This window comes from Antrostomus carolinensis, unplaced genomic scaffold (genome assembly GCF_000700745.2).
Source record: "Antrostomus carolinensis isolate BGI_N321 unplaced genomic scaffold, ASM70074v2 scaffold8009, whole genome shotgun sequence".
Taxonomy (NCBI): domain Eukaryota; kingdom Metazoa; phylum Chordata; class Aves; order Caprimulgiformes; family Caprimulgidae; genus Antrostomus; species Antrostomus carolinensis.
Genome location: NW_010337880.1, coordinates 28,571 through 46,278, shown reverse-complemented (window position 1 = coordinate 46,278; position 17,708 = coordinate 28,571). Strand labels below are relative to the sequence as shown.

The window sequence follows — 17,708 nt, the reverse complement described above, 5'->3', positions numbered from 1 at the left end:
CTGATTCTTTGTTCCTTAACTCGTAGCTCAGAAATCCTCAAAAATTACTAAATACTGAAAGCTAGAGTGGAGTTTTTCATGTGTTAAAACCTTACAAAATGGGTATTTCTTCGGTCAGGTATCTCATAATAAAAAACCCCACCATAAACAAGACTAATATGGTATGGAATTTAACCTTTGTGAAGGATAAAAGTAAATAAAAATTTAGAAGGTTGTAATGGAAGTTGACCTCCAGAGGTTGTGGCTTTATTCCTGCATACTCAGTAACGGTGAAAGGGAACTAAAATACATATGCATCATCCAGCCAGCCCATCATGATATAGTAATATCATCATTTCACTTTGGTGTTGCTGACATGAGTAAATAATGGACCCAGCTGGACCAAAAGCATAGAATACTTTTGTGTGAAAAATCTCTATATGCAAAAAATTATTTAACCCTGGTATTATCTTCACTAGAATTTTATAGGTACATGATACCAACATCAGTAGAAATTCTCTGTTCTATATGTTTTTTCAATAATTTAGATTAATTCTTTTACCTAGTCTTGCAACAGATTTTTATCTGAAGCTTTTTGTCTACTATGTCCTAATACTCACAAGCTTGTGTTTCAGAATGAATCAATTTCAAAAAGAATATAAAAATGCTCAAATAATTTATTAGTTTAATGACACCCAAGTTATTAGCTAGCAGCTAATGAGCACTTCTCATGCTAAATGTTAGCTTTGGTAATTTTTTTGTAATTTCTGAGAAATGTGGAGCTATATTTACTTCTCAACAGTACACAAAACAGATTCTCCAAAACTCATTCTGCTGTAACAATTGCATCCATGTTGCTTTCCTCAAAAACGGAGCTCATGTGAAAAACCCAGAGTGGGACAATGAAGAAATGTACACATTACCACAAAATATGTTCCTAACTAACTGTTCCATATGCTTATTGTAATATACGGTCTTCTATGTCTTTGAAAGCACAGTATGATAATGGCTCAGGTTTCATCTCTACATTTTTTATCAACTTCTGAAGACTTTGAACTGATAATGCAATAGTGCTAAAGAGTTCATGAATGAATACATATGTTACGTGCTGTCCTTCTTGCCAAAAACCAAACATCTACTTACCCCAAGTCCCCCACAAGGCAACAAGGAAAAGAGTTTTTGATTCACGTTTCCTATATATTAGAGAAAAAAAAAGAAACAATAAGCATAATTTATCAAAAAGACATTTAAATACTGGAACAGTAATCACTCTTTACAGTAATTCAAATTTCAATATCACACAACAAAAATTACTTATATTAGAATAAAAAATATTAATAGTACTTAGAAAGCAAATTAGCCACGGGACATTTAAGGTACTCTTTTGCAACAGTGACAAATCTTTATATTGCTAAGCAGCAGTTTCAAAGGAGTGTAATGATCAAATCTCCACAGAAAGTCAGTCTGAAATAGGGTGACAAGTCATCCTGATATCTGTAGCTGATAAGCAGCTTGTCTAAACTAGTCTTCTCAGCTTCTTCTACCTCCACTCCACAGCCAGTGGAGTGAGGTAGGCATCTCTGACCAGCCTAGATGACTGATGGAATGAATTATACTTGAGAAGTGCCTGTTTCTTTTCACTGACAACAGAGGGAACCTCATTAAGCTTACATGAGACTGATGACGCATTTCTTAACTTTGTCTCTCCAAAAAGGTTCTCCTTTGAAAATTGCAGTCTTAGCTTTCCTATCTATGGAAAAATGCTGTTCTCTTCTTTTATATACCATCAGTGAATATGTTAATATTTTTAAAACATAAAATGAAATACTACTTATTTCAGTATTACTCTGTAAATACATGCTATTGAAGGAAACAAAAACTTAATAGCCTTTAAATCTAATTTCTAGCTTACTCTGCTCTATACATTAGATAATGTGACAGGGTTTATCTTAATATTTATACTCACTTTTTATTCATTCATGCTTTCTTTTTTTGTACCACTAAAGTCACTGTTTGCCTTGATAAGGACAATATGAAAACCGGGTAAGGATCTCAGGATTTGATGCAGTTCCTATCCCAGTATGTAATCTGATCCTAAGGCAGCTGTGGAAGAGAACATACGCTTTTCCTCTGCCGTATCACAGAACTGGCTTTGTAACTTTGCCATCTGGAGGAAACATTAGATAGTGAATCACTCAAGTTACCTGGAGGAGCCACTGATTGTTATGGAAGGGGCGATTGCCTCAGTTACTCATATTTAGCAGATGCCAATAAAATGCATAAAGACAAATATAAGCCATCATCTTTGAAGTATGAGAGATCAGACTGCGAGGTTTGAGATGAAGAAAGTGTTTTACACTTTGAGTAAAATCCAAGATGCATTTTTAACTGACTAAGGGCCTTTGATCTGTTTGCACAGTGTGTGAGAGAAGCCAAACAAAACCTCCTGTGGAGCTACCAGGGGAAATGCAGGTGCAGCAGCTATGCAGAGTATTCTCATACTGTGAGTCCTAATGGCCCCAAACATGCAAGGAAATGTTGGCTGCAGGAGATTGTCAGAGTAGAGGTACGGGAGGAGTTTCCAGATCTCTTGCTAAGCAGATCCAAGGACCAATGCGAATAGCAATTTTTCACATTTTACTGTGGGAAAGATCAAAAAGTCTTGAGGATATAACTAAAAAATTAGTGCTGTTAAAGTGCCAAGACACATTAATGGAAACATAAGATGCAATTTGAGATAAAAGAAGGTGTTTTTAGAATATTGAATGACTAGACCTTTTTTCTTAAATTCCATTTCAGAGGACATAAGAGAGACCAGACGAATTTTCATTTATCTCCCTGCAGCCAGGCACATAGCGCGTGGTAAACACAAAACCAGAAAACACAAAGTAAAAACAGAAAAGCAGATGGTATGGAAGAAGACTAAAATCAATCAACAGATAGTACTAAAATGAGGGAAAACAAACACAAAGTTTTTTCAGTGTATCAAGAAACTTGACAGGATACTCACTTCTTATTGCATGATAGTAAAAAAAACTCCAGATAATACACTTGGCGGAACAAGAAAAACATTGAGATTTCATGAAAAAAACAGTGGGGAAAGGTTTTACTGAGGGAGAGTGAAGCTATCACTTAGCTAGCCTCACAAAAAGAGAAGAGCTCACAACACACTTTGCCATAAATTAAAATCATCAGCAAAAAGCAAACCATGAAAATGAATTCAGGTGAGAATTTCCCACAATGTTTTGAGTTGATGTCCCAGTAAAACTTGATAAATAGCAGTAATTTTCCATTAACACCCTTCCACAACCCAGGATACCTCCAGAATAATAAGAAAAAAATACTGGGATACTTCAAGTTAAGATAGAAGACAAATTTTAAGTAATCATACTTTTTTTGGCTTTGCATCAGGACAGAGTTTGCAGTCATCAGCTAATCACTTGAGGGAAAAGATCTTTTAGAAAAGAATCAGTACAACTATTTACTAGTAGAGCTAGAAATATTATCCAAGATTTGTATTTTAACATTTCAACCCACAAAGGCAGTAGAATCTGCTTAGTCAAATTAGGTGCTGAGGCACCCATCACTGACTGAGGTCAGGGCCTCTACAGAAGTCAAGGAAGCTGCTTAGGAGGTTGAATATTGGGGACTGAGAGTCTGATGAGAACGAAAAGTGATAGGCAAAAACTCCTTTTCAAAAAAATCAACAAATTGAAAAGTGTATTCACTTGTGAAAAGGCAATTTGAGGAACCTGATTGTTTTCAGTATTATTCCTCAGGAGCGAAGCCATTTCTGCTAAGTGGTCATCTTTTCACTAACCTGAAATTGCAATTGCAAAGCTGCTCTCTGAATGCATCTTTTAGTTGTACTTTAAATACTGCCTCACTGTCAGGGATGTATTGACAGTATATTTCTTACTTTTTCAAACTTGTAATCATTGGAAACTTGATTTTTAGAAACACTTTCTTAATTACAGTTGAAGAGGGAAAAAGCAAAGAAATCTTAAGACTTGTTTTATAACTGTTCTGCCCTTGAGCTTATTAAAAGAGATTTGAAAGGTTGTTTTCTGTCACATGGAACAGGAATATGATGTGACACATAGTATGCATATTAGTTTCCTTCATGTCAAGACAATGTAATGCAACATAACATCTTGCTTACCACCTCACACTGAAATATGATCAGTTAAAAGCTTAACTACACAATAGTGTAGAAGTTGAAGTGGTCATTTGCAATAGCTGCATTTGTAGGCCTCGATGCAGGCAAAATAAAGCCAAGAGTTCAAGGCAGTTTATACTCCAAAACCATTAAGAATATGTGAATGACAACTGTATGCATAATTCTCACTGATTTCAGTAGTTTATAGCCCTTTCACCTTACAGTCCTCCAGAAAAGATTTTTTTTTTCCTTAACAGGGACACTGAAATAAGTATTTATTGACAAGTAGCACATTTCTAGCCCCAGCTGAACTTAAATTTCATTCAAGTGTTTCTTTTCTGTTTGGAAGATACAGAAACTGCTTGTTAGAAAAAAAAATAAACTTCAAACAAAACAGATGTAGACTTCTGAACAGGGACAGGGAACAAATGCTTTTCTGGAGCACAAGTGGAGAACAAACGGTGCCTTTGTCTTTTTGGGTGGGTGGAGGAGTAAGGAAAGGAATGGTTAGGTCCTCTTTTGCATTAGGATGCTAAGCCATAATTTGATTGAACAATTTCTGTAGAAAAAAAAAATGCACTTTCATTAAAATAGAAATGTTTTATGAGATGATGGTGTTATTGATGACATTTTTGATCAGAAACATTTCCTTTAGATTTTGCTCCTTTGCTGCACATCATTTTGAATTTATATACTATACCAAGATGTTAATTTTAAAGTCAGAATTGGTTAAGTTCAACCTCACTGAACTGGGGACAACAAAAGGTCGAAGAGTCACACTGAATTTTTGGGAAAATGTAAGAGACAATTAAGTTTCTTTATACAAGAGTTTGGAAGCCCAAATGATTAGAGCTTCCAGACCGAATACAGGCACATGCAAAAGCATATGGGAAGGGTGTTTCATTGACTGTTGTCTTGGTAAAAGGCCATGTGAGATGCAGCAAGAAAACATCCTAGAAACAGAGACAGAAAAAGGCATTAAGCCAAGGATACACTCAGAACATTTGCTAGGAGTGTGATCTGGATATAGACTTGAGTAAATGTTTTGGACTATGTATTAAATAAAAAAGGCAAAGAGTGTTGAGTAAAGAACTGTGGACAAAGAAATGGTTTTCTGAGACTGGGTAAACAAAGCATTCTGCATTTTCCATACATAGGCAGAAACAGAGCGAGGATACCTTGGTCCATTCCTTTTTTCTCCTCGCAGCTGCAACTACACACTGCATCCCATATGGAGGTCAGCCACTGAGATCCAAAATGGGAACAATATTTTATATCAATGTATGTTATATTAAATAATGTGAAAATAAAAATTAAATGAACCAAACCCAACAAATTTTAAATGAAATGCTTGATTCTATCAAAATTGAACATTTTTACAATGTTGATGAACTCAAATAAAAAGGTTTCTAAGTTTCCATCTTGTAGAAATTTAGAGCTTTTTCTTGGAAACATTTTTTTTTTTTTTTTTTTTTTTTTAAGGAGGCTTTCCTACCTTGGAAATTCAAGCTCCTGTGAATCTGTCATACTGTGAGTATTTTTGTTTTGTTGTTGCCTTGGCTAAGAAGATGTATAAACTTAGATAACATTGTGATCAAGACATTTATCTTATCTACTCCTATGACTCACTAAAGCAACAAAAGTCTTACATAAGAAAGTCTTTTTGTTTGGGTTGGGCTTCATTACATTCAGGAAAAGCTCCACATTTTAGAATAAGTGTTATAAAAACAGTCGAGAATGAGTGTTGCATTCCATGTGCTGAGACATAAAGGGCAGGATTTCACTCACAGATTATTTTCAAAATGCACTAGTTTTTTGTGTGTTTCTTTTCACATTCTCTGCACCAGGTCTGACAAGTAGATCTGCTTCATGCTACATTCCAGGCAGAGCTCAATTTAAACTTACTTTTCTATTATAAAAGCAAACACTGAGTATTGTCTATGCATGAAGATATTTGATGTGAAAATCCTGTCAGTTTTTTGCTATTCTGTACATCCATAGGTTTATTTACCATTTTAATGTGTTTTTTTTCCTGTTACTCAGAAAGATATTGTATAACAGGATGGCATCAAAGTAAGATTAGTAAACTTATTAGCAAGACTTAAGCATGGCATCTGCACTCACCATGGCTGAAATAATTGAAATAAAGCAAATGGGAACAGCAAACAAGCAATTCTGACAAGCAAGTGTACCTTAAACTCCCATTTTCAAATCAAAGAACATAAGGAGATAGAAGACCAATCACATTCAAAATTGCCATTGACGTCTGATGGAGAACAATTTGCAGTAAAGGGTTAACACTTCAATGATTTTTGAAGTGAATGAGGAGAAACTTCTATTGCTGCTTTCCAGCCTGTGCATTTTGCTAATCTATATTTGGCTTCCATTGTAACATTCTCCTTCCACACAGCAATGCGTTTGGAAAAAGTGAATTTTTGTCACACTGCTTGCCAAGTATTTTAAACTGACACCAGCTATGACTAATGACAGTGCTGGAATGTGCTGTTCTCAGTAGAATAGAGGCCTGTACAGACCTAGGAGTTTCCTGGGGTCCAGCTTCTGTCTGTTCAGGGGGCTGGTGCCATACAGCAGTGAATGATGTTCAGAGTGAACCAGCTGTATTTCCTCCAGACTGGCTTTTCGACCTCGAATTCGCTGAAAGAAAACAGCAGAGGCCTACAATATTCCACTGACAATATTTAGGGAGAGAAAAAAAAAAAAAGAAAAGTAAAGGTCCGAAATAACATTTAGTATGATTAATAATGGGTTGAAATTGCGTCATGCAGGAATGTGACACAGATTTGTTTATTAAAGTAATGCTATATGAAAAACAAATGCGTGTGTGGTTTATCACAAATGCTTCACTTAAATCCTAGCAGAGTTAACACAGGATTTCACATACAAGAAAGAGAAAAGATTCTGCCTCTTTTCTACATTATATTAAGAGATATCAACCAAAGGTGAAATATTTCTTAAGTAAGAAAACTGGCTAGAAAAATTCTAGTTTAAAAAGCATAAACTTACTCACACCTGTGAGCTGCAGATGTGTTCTGAATGAGGATTAATGGGTTTTTTGCATTACTACTAGTACTTGTGATTTATGCTGCTAGGAAGAACATGATCACAGTGAGGAGAGCCAGGATGAAGAAAACTAAAGTTTAAATACTTTAATAAAATATTTCTATATATTTTTTAATTTTTTTTAATGTATGTTTGATATCCCAGGATAATTTTTGCTGTTACGAATGCTGACTCACTTGCTTCCTTACGTTTTTTTGTCTCTCTGTTTCTCCAGCCTGTACTCTGCCCACTTAAATCTGTGTTTAAAATACATTATGTCTTTCTATAAATTCATTGAAATTTTGTTCAGTTTAGAAAGGAAGGAAGATAGGAAAGAATGAAGAAAAGATTAAAACTAACATTTTCTTATTCAGCGGATCTGTTCCTTGTATGTATTTGGAGTTACAGCTTGTCATAAAAATATTTACTTCTCTGCTTGTGCTAGTGCTGCCCAGCCTTTGCAGACACAGCAACATGAAACAGCTTTTGTTCAGATTCAGGCATAATAAACAGCACTGTCAACAAAGTTCTGGTCCCAAGATCATCTTTCCTGTTGATACTGTATAATGTAGAGAAAAAAAACAGTTTATTTTTAAGGTCTTGGGCTCTATTGGCAGACCTGGTCCTTACAAATACCTGGACCAAAACCTCTCACAACTTAAACTGTGGATACATCTGACTGTGAAGGTCTATGGATAAATAGGTACAGAGTTATCTAAAAAGATCATCTTATTTTTAATAGACTGATTAACCTGTTACAGAAATATCACTCAGTTCCAGTTTTCTTAGAGGTTAAGTTGTAATTCTTGTTATATCCATCACCCACTCTTGCACATCAGAAGGCACCAACTTCTTCACCAGGAGAAGAAAGCAATTTTATCAATATTAAAGAGAATGTGCACTACAGAAGAAAGGAGCTGCCTAGGGGGTGTCAGAAGAACCATGAACAATTTATACTGAGTTAAGCAGTGGCATTTTTTTCTGACTAATCAGGAGAAATCTCCTAAGAGTTAGATCTGGATGACTGTGGAACAAGCTCCCCCTCGGGAAAATGGTGGAAACCCTATTTCTTGCAGTGTTTAAAACTTGACACAATAGTGGAAAAAGCATTTTAGGGAATGATCCAAGAACTAAATGACTTAATAAATCCTTTTTCATCTCTAATTTCTTCAAGCCTCTCCCAGTCTCACATGAGAATTTGAAGCAGTGCACTCACATCCTTTTAACATGCAGTTGCACAATCAAAATCAGCACATTATGTTACTTCATGGAGTCAGTAAACTCTGTAATGGTTCTTCTGGGTCAGATAAAATGTTTTTCTTCACAAGTGAGGTGACTAGTAACATTTAGTCATTCATCCATCCTCATTAAGGTCTATGTTTCCAATAAGCTGCTTTCAAATGTATATAGTCAATTCTTCACATCAAAACTGGGAAGGGAAGTTGGCTTTTAGGACAGCTAAAACAAATGTGTAAGAAAACTAAAGAGGTATTTTATGAAGGTCACATCAAAGAACCCTGAGTAAAATACTCACTCTCTGGTCATATATTTTCTATAGGTTACACAAAAACTTTTTAAGAGATGTTTAAGAGAGTTAATTGTCTGGCTCTTTTTAAAGTGCTGTTAAATGCCATAGCTCTTAAACTATAAAAAGACCCACAGCAAGCCATTATTCTTACAAGGGGGAGCTCTGTGATATCCTATGGAATATAGTGATTTGCACAAACAAGGTAGGGTCTGGAAGTGGTCTCTCCAAAACATTTTGCCGACGTGCTACCTACTACTCAGTATTGCCAGCCAGATTCTCTAAGGAAGAAACATGTTGTGCAGAAACAGGTTTGGTGCAGAAATCAAGTAGCGCCAAACAGGACACCCCACTCTAGGCTTCTCCCTGCAGTGAGGTCCTTGGAGTGCAGCCAACAGCTGAGCTGCCAGGACAGACATAGCCCAGAGCTGGTCTTTCTCTATGGCTGAGCAGCGACTAGCATTCTCCCAAAAAACTCCCAGACATGGTTTGGTCACTGGCATAGGACAGGGAGCATTCCTGATAGTATGAACACGGGCCTTTCCATGCCAGTTTTCCACAGTGGTGAACAGTCCCAGGTGCATTTTATTTTGTAGTGAAGACATGGTTTTGAGTACCCCAGTCAAACCTTGTTATGATTTTACCAAGTTATATTTTAAAAATGCTATATATGGGGCCAATTTGAGGAATATATATAGGTAATAGATAAAATCTAAATTAATCTGTTAACTGTAGCAAGCACAGTGTCAGCCCAGTATACATGACTTCCATCATCCCATGCCCAGTTAGAAATGATGGTTCTCTGTGCACTTGGCCAGCTGATTCTCCACGGCCATACACCTGAGCTACATGAGAGGGGTTAATCCACACCACGTGATTTAGGAACCACATTTTTCTCCCTGCTATAGATAACAAAGATCATACAGATATAGATTGTTCATTTTTATAAGGGTTTATTGTTAGATTAAGAAAATAGGGACGCCCCCCTGGCGCAAGCCTGTGGTTAAGGATACGCACACTGCGAGGTAACAAGATCTGATCTACATCTGACTGATCTACCTTTGATTCTGAAACTCTTCACCAGGCAAAGAGTGAGACTGCAGCTCTCTTGTGGGACTATTGTTTCAGTAAAAGAGGAAAAAAGAAGGTTCACAGTTACTGCAGGGAGTTTCTCAAGTGGCTGTTGCAGGTTGCTGGTCCTAAGCTACCCTTCAGACTTGATGCATGAGACAGTGCATGTGGCAAAACCTCATCAGCAATCTCCCCAGTCCTTCTGACAGAAACCATGGGAAATTATATTGAGAAATTATATTAAGAAATACTAATGTCCATTAGGGGACATTCCGAAGTCAGTAAAAGAGGCAGTGCAGTTGGCCATGATGCTTTGACTCTGCATCCTCGGTGTGGTGTATTCCAGAATGCAACTTAACGGTGGCCTATTATTTCTTGAATAATGCAATAACCACTCCTTTAGTGACACAAGTCATATATTCAGCTGAATAACTCTTGTAAAGAATCAGAGCACCAATTAAGTGAATCACTGCAGCCTTCCTTATTTTGAAAAGTGAGCAGATTTAAGGATGTGTTTGATGTCAAGCAAGTGCTAGAAAATGCAGTGAAGAACAGATTGCATAATCATATATAATCATGTCTTTAACTACACAAGAAGATCAAGATAAACACCAGATCTACGCACCAGCTTCACACTGAGGTTCCTCAAAGTTTTATCATCAGAGTTTACATCTTGACGGCTCATTTCATATTTCAGTCTCATTTCAAAGCACACAATGGGAGTTGAAATTAAATTAATGCCATTCGACATGAAATTACCTATTTCCTCTCTGCCTACTCACTGGATTTTGCAAGACCTAATAGGCTATCAGAAATTGCAGAATTATAAGAGGAAACTTTAAATCTTCCAGGAGACTATTGGACTGCACGTACCTCAGAGTGACCTAGACCACTTTTCCTATTTAGACCCGTTCCAGATCCACACAATTTACTGTTCAGTAATATTTGTTTATTGCAGAAGAAAAAAATACATAGTAACAAGCACATTTCATTTTACTTATTTTCTCTCTTTTTTGTCTTTTCTTTATAATACAGGTCCTGAGTCAAGAAGGTGACTAGGCCTTATTTTAGTAAAGCACTAGGCTGTGTGTTTAACTTACTCCTTATGTATATGATCCTACTAGTGAAACCATTCACGTGGTATATGGCCTTAAGGGCTTTGTTGGAAGAAAGTCTTCCTGAAGATTGAAAAAAATGATCCAAACTAAAAAAAAAAAAAAAACCACAAAAAACCTGTTACAGTGCTGCCATCTAGTTAAATGAGTATATACAATAAATCTATTTATAGTGCTTGCAATATCTCACTGCCCATTATGCTAGGCTACCTACAGAAAATCTTCATGGACAGTCAATAATAGCTAATCAAAGGAACCTATTGTACCAATTTGTTTGTGTTTCTAAAATATATATAAATAAAAGTAATTAAATAAAATAGAGCATAAGAGCCCTGGCAATTTTAGGATCATATAAAACATAAGCAAATTTGTGTTGAACTTTGTTAACTTGTGCTGCAATGCAATAAGCACCCTCAATGGCCACAGGCTTCTGCAGAAGTTGACAGTGCTGCACAACTCATGGGAAGCAGTAAATGGTAAGAAAAGGCTGTTTTTCAGTAATCCAAGTCATATATGAACCTCAGAGACCATATTCGATTTAAGCATGATGTTTTAATGTGCAATTTTGAGGTGGGAATCAAAGCAGACAGAATTCTTTGTTTTCTGATTGGAAAGTCTACTTTCCTAATATTATTTTAATATTGTCAGTTAAGTCCAAATAATTCCTAAGAAAAAATACTCTCTTATTAAAGAAGTAAGACAGATTTAGGATTTAATAAATTTGCCATTTACTTTAATAAGTGTTCATTTTTTATTACCTCGCACTTGTTTAGCAACCCAGTTTCTTGCAGCCTTGACCAGATGCTTTGGATCCTTCCAGCATGTTCAGGGTGGTTAGCATAGCTGCCACACATACACTGGTGCTTCAACATCAGACTGTCATACACAACACCTTCAGCACAAAGACAACACAATAGGAAACAGTAAGTGAAACAAATGCAAGTTGTACTGTTCCATGTCATGCATACAGTAGCACAACTGGATTTTATTTGGCAGTTAGAGCAAGATGAAAATTCTGGATCTTAATTCCCCTTTCCTCTGGGAGGCTCTGAATTTTGACTTACGAGGTACATCTTGTGGTATTGATAAGGCAAAAATGAATTTTCAAGAAATTATGCTAATAAATACAATTCATTGAAAAGAAGAAAGGAGATAAGGTATTATATTGTTGAAGTTTTAATGGCCAGAAAAAATTCAGTCCTATTACTGAATCACTTGTTTTCTCTTTCTCTGGTGGGTAAGGTCAATTAAAGCTGTTAACCTGTATATAACAAGAAAAGGTTATATAATAATAACAGTGTAAGTAAAATCATTCAGAAAAAACTTTTAAAATAAATTTTGAAATGGCAATGCCACTCTCTAGTTACACTTCTTAACTAATACCATATCAATTCCAGATCTCAAAGCATATCAGATGAAACTTTCAGAGAGTTGTAGCAGTGGCAACCAGAGTCCTTTTTCACTAAAAAGAAGAGTTTTGCCCACTACTCTCTTAGGACCAAATCCTGTTATTAAGTTGCAATGCAAGGTTCTTTTTGAATTTTCTACACTCTTTTGTTGAAGGACAGAACAACTTTCTATCACATTGCTCTGTAGCTGTGTATTGGGAGCAAAAGAGAAATTTTAGTGAGTAGGCTTGAGCTAAACTAAATCTTCAAGGCTTTGTAACCAAATCTGAAATGCTGAAAAATGATTTTATTTACCTGTTTGCATTTATCTCAGAAATGTCTGGAACAAAAGATATTTTCCTTACCCCTGTGAACCATTTTCATTTGGGACAGATTTGGATTTTTCTTTCTCTTACAGCTGAAAGTGACTCAAATTAACAATTTGTCCAAACTGCAAAACTTGGCATTCAAAACCTATTTCTTATGTGCCACCACTACCGGGGATGCCAACACAGTTCTGGGAAAATTGTGTTAGCCTGCTACGGAAAAGTCAGCCAGTGAAGAAATTACAAAAATAAAGTCCAGATTCAACAACATACTCAATATTGCCCTTATTTAGCACAGTTCTTGAATGGATATTGAATTTTAATAAAGTGTTTAAAAAGCCTACTGAATAAGAGTCTGTATATGTTGTAGGCATTGCAAAGCTAAGGTTCTGAGATAATTCAGTTAGAAGCCAGCCAGAAATTATGCTGCTCTAGAAATATTTATGCTGCCATATTTCTTAGCTCATGCAGTTTAGATCCTTTGGGATCTTGCTATTTAAGCCAAAATGATAATACAACAATTATGTTTAGTGTAAGGAGAATGCAAACATAATACCTATGGGCAGCATGACTAAGTTTATGCTAAATTATTATCTAACAAACAAAATAGTTTATTAGTCACAAATTATTGTATTTACTTTCTTGGTTTGTTTTCTTTTAAAGAAAAAAACCCAGTGAAAATCTGGAGCTAATAAACTAATACAGCTCAAAATCTCTGCTGGCATTGTCAAAGCAGTTAATAATTTCCTTTCTCTGAAATTATTTGCACTGTACCATTTATAAGCTTTGCTGTTCTATCATCAGGTCTTATATGTTGTTTGAAATAGCAAATATGCACACAAATAAGTGAATACTCGCATACCTAGCTTTTATTTTCTTGGCATCCAAAGTTTTAACTTCTACAATCTGTTGCATACCCAGATTGTACAGTTTGCCAGTGGTCATTATACCATTAGATAAGAAAACTTTTCCTCCCATCTGCCTGCCCAACAGAGAAGGTGTTTAGATGCTAAATGTACGTGCATCAGGACTTTCAGAAGTCATAGGCAGAATAGGCAGTTATATCCAATGGATCTGAATGGAAACGTGTTAAATGTTAACAAAATTAGCTGAAAGTAGGAAGTATCTCCTGCCTGCCACTCTTTCAATGGATGTTTTATTCTAATTATCAATGCTCCCTACAGGCTTAGGTTTGCCTAGTCCAAACTGCATTTGATAGAAATTAAATATGTATTTTTTATTATACAGAATCAAGATGTTATGTAATAGTGACACCTTTTGATGACCTATATCAGGGTTGAAACTAAGCAGTGGTTTTGAGGTGAAATGCTGAAACTGTGTATTCAGAATGCCTCCTCTGGTTGACATAGATATAAATACATCTTTCTTAATGCATTATCATTTTTCCCAAAGTAGAATATAACTAAAAATTGAATGTTATTGTACATGAATTATTTTGTACAAATCAAAAATCAGCTTAATGGGGTCAGGGCAGTATGGCATGGCAGAAGCATCTGCTCCAAGCTTTTAAATACTAAGATATTCACACCACTGAGGGTAAAATTTATTTCTAGCAGGATTATTTGACTTAAGAAAATACTGAAATATATGTTTTCATTTATTGCAAGCATCTAAATTGATTTAGGATGTGCAAGTAATTCAGATGCGTGGTTGCTGGTCATACAGTACATGTGCTTGGTACAATATCACAATGCACCAGAAGAGTTTACTGCTAAAAATAGCCTGTAGGATTTCCCTAACAGGATTCAACTAATAATCTCCCCACCCCCACAAAAAAAAAACCAAACCAAAAAAAACCACCCAAAAAACAGGAGAGGGAGGGAGACAACTGTTTTCAATTGCAGACTGCTGTGCAATATTAATAAAAGATGGTTTTTCTGTCTCTCAGAACAAATGCCTACAGCCAGATTCTGCTCTCAGATTCCTTGTGTAAATCTGAGCAGCTCCACTGAGACTGGTGGATTTATTCTGGATTTACACCAATACTGCTGAGGTCAGAATATGGCCTTGTTGACAGACTGGAATGGTGGCACCACTGAATCATATAATGATGGAGGACATAGGACAAAAGAAACTGAATTTGCATTAAGCCATAAAAAATAATGGTGGGGACTCCCTAGCACTCATTCTTTTCCAAAATACTTTATTTGGGTCAGCTTCTTTCAATAATATTTTAAACAGAGGGGTGAGCAAGAGACCTTAAAGTTGCTGGCTAACAGCATGCTTTGAAGAAAGTGAAATACCCTGGAGAACGAGAGTACGAATAAGAATGCCCAAGGGAAGAATATCTAATAAATTATTCAGAAGAAAAATCTGAACTCAATAATGTCAAATATTCTGTAAACCATCTAAATGAACATCAAGTAGACTGTATTTTTTTCCATCTTTAACTCATTAACTTGTGTATATACTGCATATATACTGCATAGCTTTCTCACAACCATCACCATTATGATTCCCTTCAGATATTTGGCTAAGACCTTTTTCTCTCAGGACTCACAAAAATATAGGCTCATTTTGATCCTTGTGTAATATTCTGCCACAAGAGTTTTCCTTCTACCTTTCTTCTCTTCCAAGAATATATTGTCTTTAAACAGGAAAAAAACCCCACAGTATGAAATAATTCAAGGCAGAGAGGTGTTTTTAAATTAATTTCTAAAGTCTGAATTTGGCTTCTTCCTTTGTAGCCATTCCTTCCTTCCATGCTTTTAAAAATGGTAGTGCTGCAACTGCTGTGGACAATGTCTGGTTGCAACTTGTGCACTTAAGGGAGCAAATCATAGAACCACAGAATAGCTCAGGTTAGCAGGGACCTCCATAGTTCTGTAGTCCAACTCTCTGCTCAGAGCAGGTCAGCATTGTCATCAGACCAGGTTGCTCAGGGCTTTCCTCTCAAAGGATTTTGGAAAGAACTTATAAGAATAGATAAGAACTGGGTCTGGATTTCTTTCTTTCCACTGACCAATAAATGCTAGGGCACCATCTAAACCCAGGAAACACTATGCACAAATAAAGCTGTTCTATCCCATCCCATAATATGCCATGCCATGCCATGCCATGCCATGCCATGCCATGCCATGCCATGCCATTCCACACCATTCCACACCACACCACACCACACCACACCACACCATACCATACCATACCATACCATACCATACCATACCATACCATACCATACCATACCATACCATAAATTAATAATACACATATCGATCTAGTTATTCACAAAACCTGTATTAGAACTGTTGATGTTGCGAAGTCCCTGTTCATTGTCACTCTAAAGGTGTTAATCTCATAGTACAGAAAACAGCTCTATTTTCAATGGATTCAGAAGCTGAAGTGATAAAGGTTATATATTTAAGTCTATAAGCCTAGAGACATGTCAGAGAGAGCAGAAAACAAAGCAGAAAAGAAAGGCTTCATTGTGAATGCAGAGATGTGTGCTCTGTTGGACCTGTCAGTTTGAACTGGTCAATCAGCCAGGGCTGTTAGCTGTTAGCATAGATACAGCTTGGAAGCAGCTACATCACTGCATTTTGTCTTCAGCAAGTACCTCGAGGATTTGAAAGAGGTGAAGGCATAGAGTAGAAGTGGAGAAGCAGAAGCATGAAGTTGTGGAGAAAGTTAAAATAGGAGGATTTTTTTTTTCCTTTAATGAGTAGAGATTATTATCTTGAAAGGCCAGTGGAAGTGGAAAAAAGATTCAACAAAAGAAGAAACAAGGATTCAAGAAAAAAGATGTTTTGGATTTGGAGAAAGGAGTTCAGTGAAGGATTGAGAATCTCAGTTGGAATAAGATGCATTTTTTTCTCTCTTTTCTTCTCTATTTCTGTCTCTCTTTCCACTGCTGTTGTTCATGTAGCAAGGCTTTGCTAAGGTTGAACTGTCTGCCCAGTCTATGCACCCTGACTCTGCATATGCACTGTATGCATTTCCATTGTAGAATCCATCAGGCTTCCTTGTATCAGATCTTGAGACTTTTAAGCCTGGTATGTCCCATTTCCCAGCACCATCTCCATTCAGTTTGTCCTACATAATTTCTTTCCTTCTCTTATTCTTCCATCTCAATTTCACATTTGATTTCTTGATCAGTTCTATTGATGACACAAGTCCTCCATTCAAATGTTCCAGTGGAATTGCAGATTTTTGAGCAGGACATTGAAGCCTACACACAGTGAGCTAACTTTTGGTGTGCTCTGTGAATCTTTTAGAATCAGACTACAATGTTTTGGGGGCTCTGTGAACCAGAACTAGAAAAAAAAGTGGCCTGATTTAATAATCCTGTTTATACACAGCTGGTCTTTTTGCAGAAATTAATGGAAAGTGAATTAGCATGTTTCTGTACAATCAAAATATTTGTTACCAACAAGTGAGATTCCTAAATTGACAGTGTATCTACAGAAGAAGAAAGTATATCTTTCATCTTTGAATGTCATCTTGCATCCATTTACCCACTTGAAGTGCTTTAAGGACATCTCTTGCTTTTGCAGTTTTTTTATTTAAAAGAATAAATTTTTGCTTTCCAAGTTCACATTCTAATTGGAAAGGTGGGAGAGCACGCTGTCTTGCACAGTCATGTACAGTGACCACTAAGGACCCCATCTTACACCAATCCGTGGTCATGGCCTGAAGAGCTATAAGCTTTCAGTGCATAGCCAGTTCTGACAGCCAATGTGAAGGAATTAATGCTTCTGGCAGAAACCTGAATAAACAGTATCTCCAACTATTCATTTCCCCTTTCTTGTGCACAGAGTAAGTGAATTTTCAATTCTAACCATGCTGTAATGTTATACTGAGATTCATGCTCTAAAAAGATGGATCATCTTGCAAGGTTAGATTGCCCATAATAAGAAATGTAGTTTCTGTGGTCATTTTTCTTCCTTTTACTGAGTATTTTTGGGGTTCTACTCTACTTTGGGCACCCCAGGCCCTACCAATAGGAGATGTTCCCTCAGTGACTGGACTGCCCAAAGCCTGATCATAAAACCTCCCTTTGTAGACTCCACACTGCTTTGTAGAATTTGGTGCTGCAAGGCACCAAAGTTGTAGCCAACATCACCT

General features: G+C 36.4%; 1 protein-coding gene across 1 annotated transcript in view; it reads right to left on the bottom strand.

The window, feature by feature from the left end:
- The window catches only part of LOC104530657 (histone deacetylase 9-like), a gene marked incomplete at its 3' end in the record, with an annotated part of 52,038 nt that overhangs the window by 31,527 nt on the left and 2,803 nt on the right, over positions 1 to 17,708 (bottom strand). Inside the window, exons 3-5 of the mRNA XM_029086823.1 lie at positions 11,668 to 11,801; positions 6,673 to 6,793; positions 1,123 to 1,172 (exon numbers count right to left, since the gene is read on the bottom strand). Of these exons, the coding sequence (XP_028942656.1) occupies positions 1,123 to 1,172; positions 6,673 to 6,793; positions 11,668 to 11,801 (305 nt within the window). The remainder of the gene's footprint in view (positions 1 to 1,122; positions 1,173 to 6,672; positions 6,794 to 11,667; positions 11,802 to 17,708) is intronic.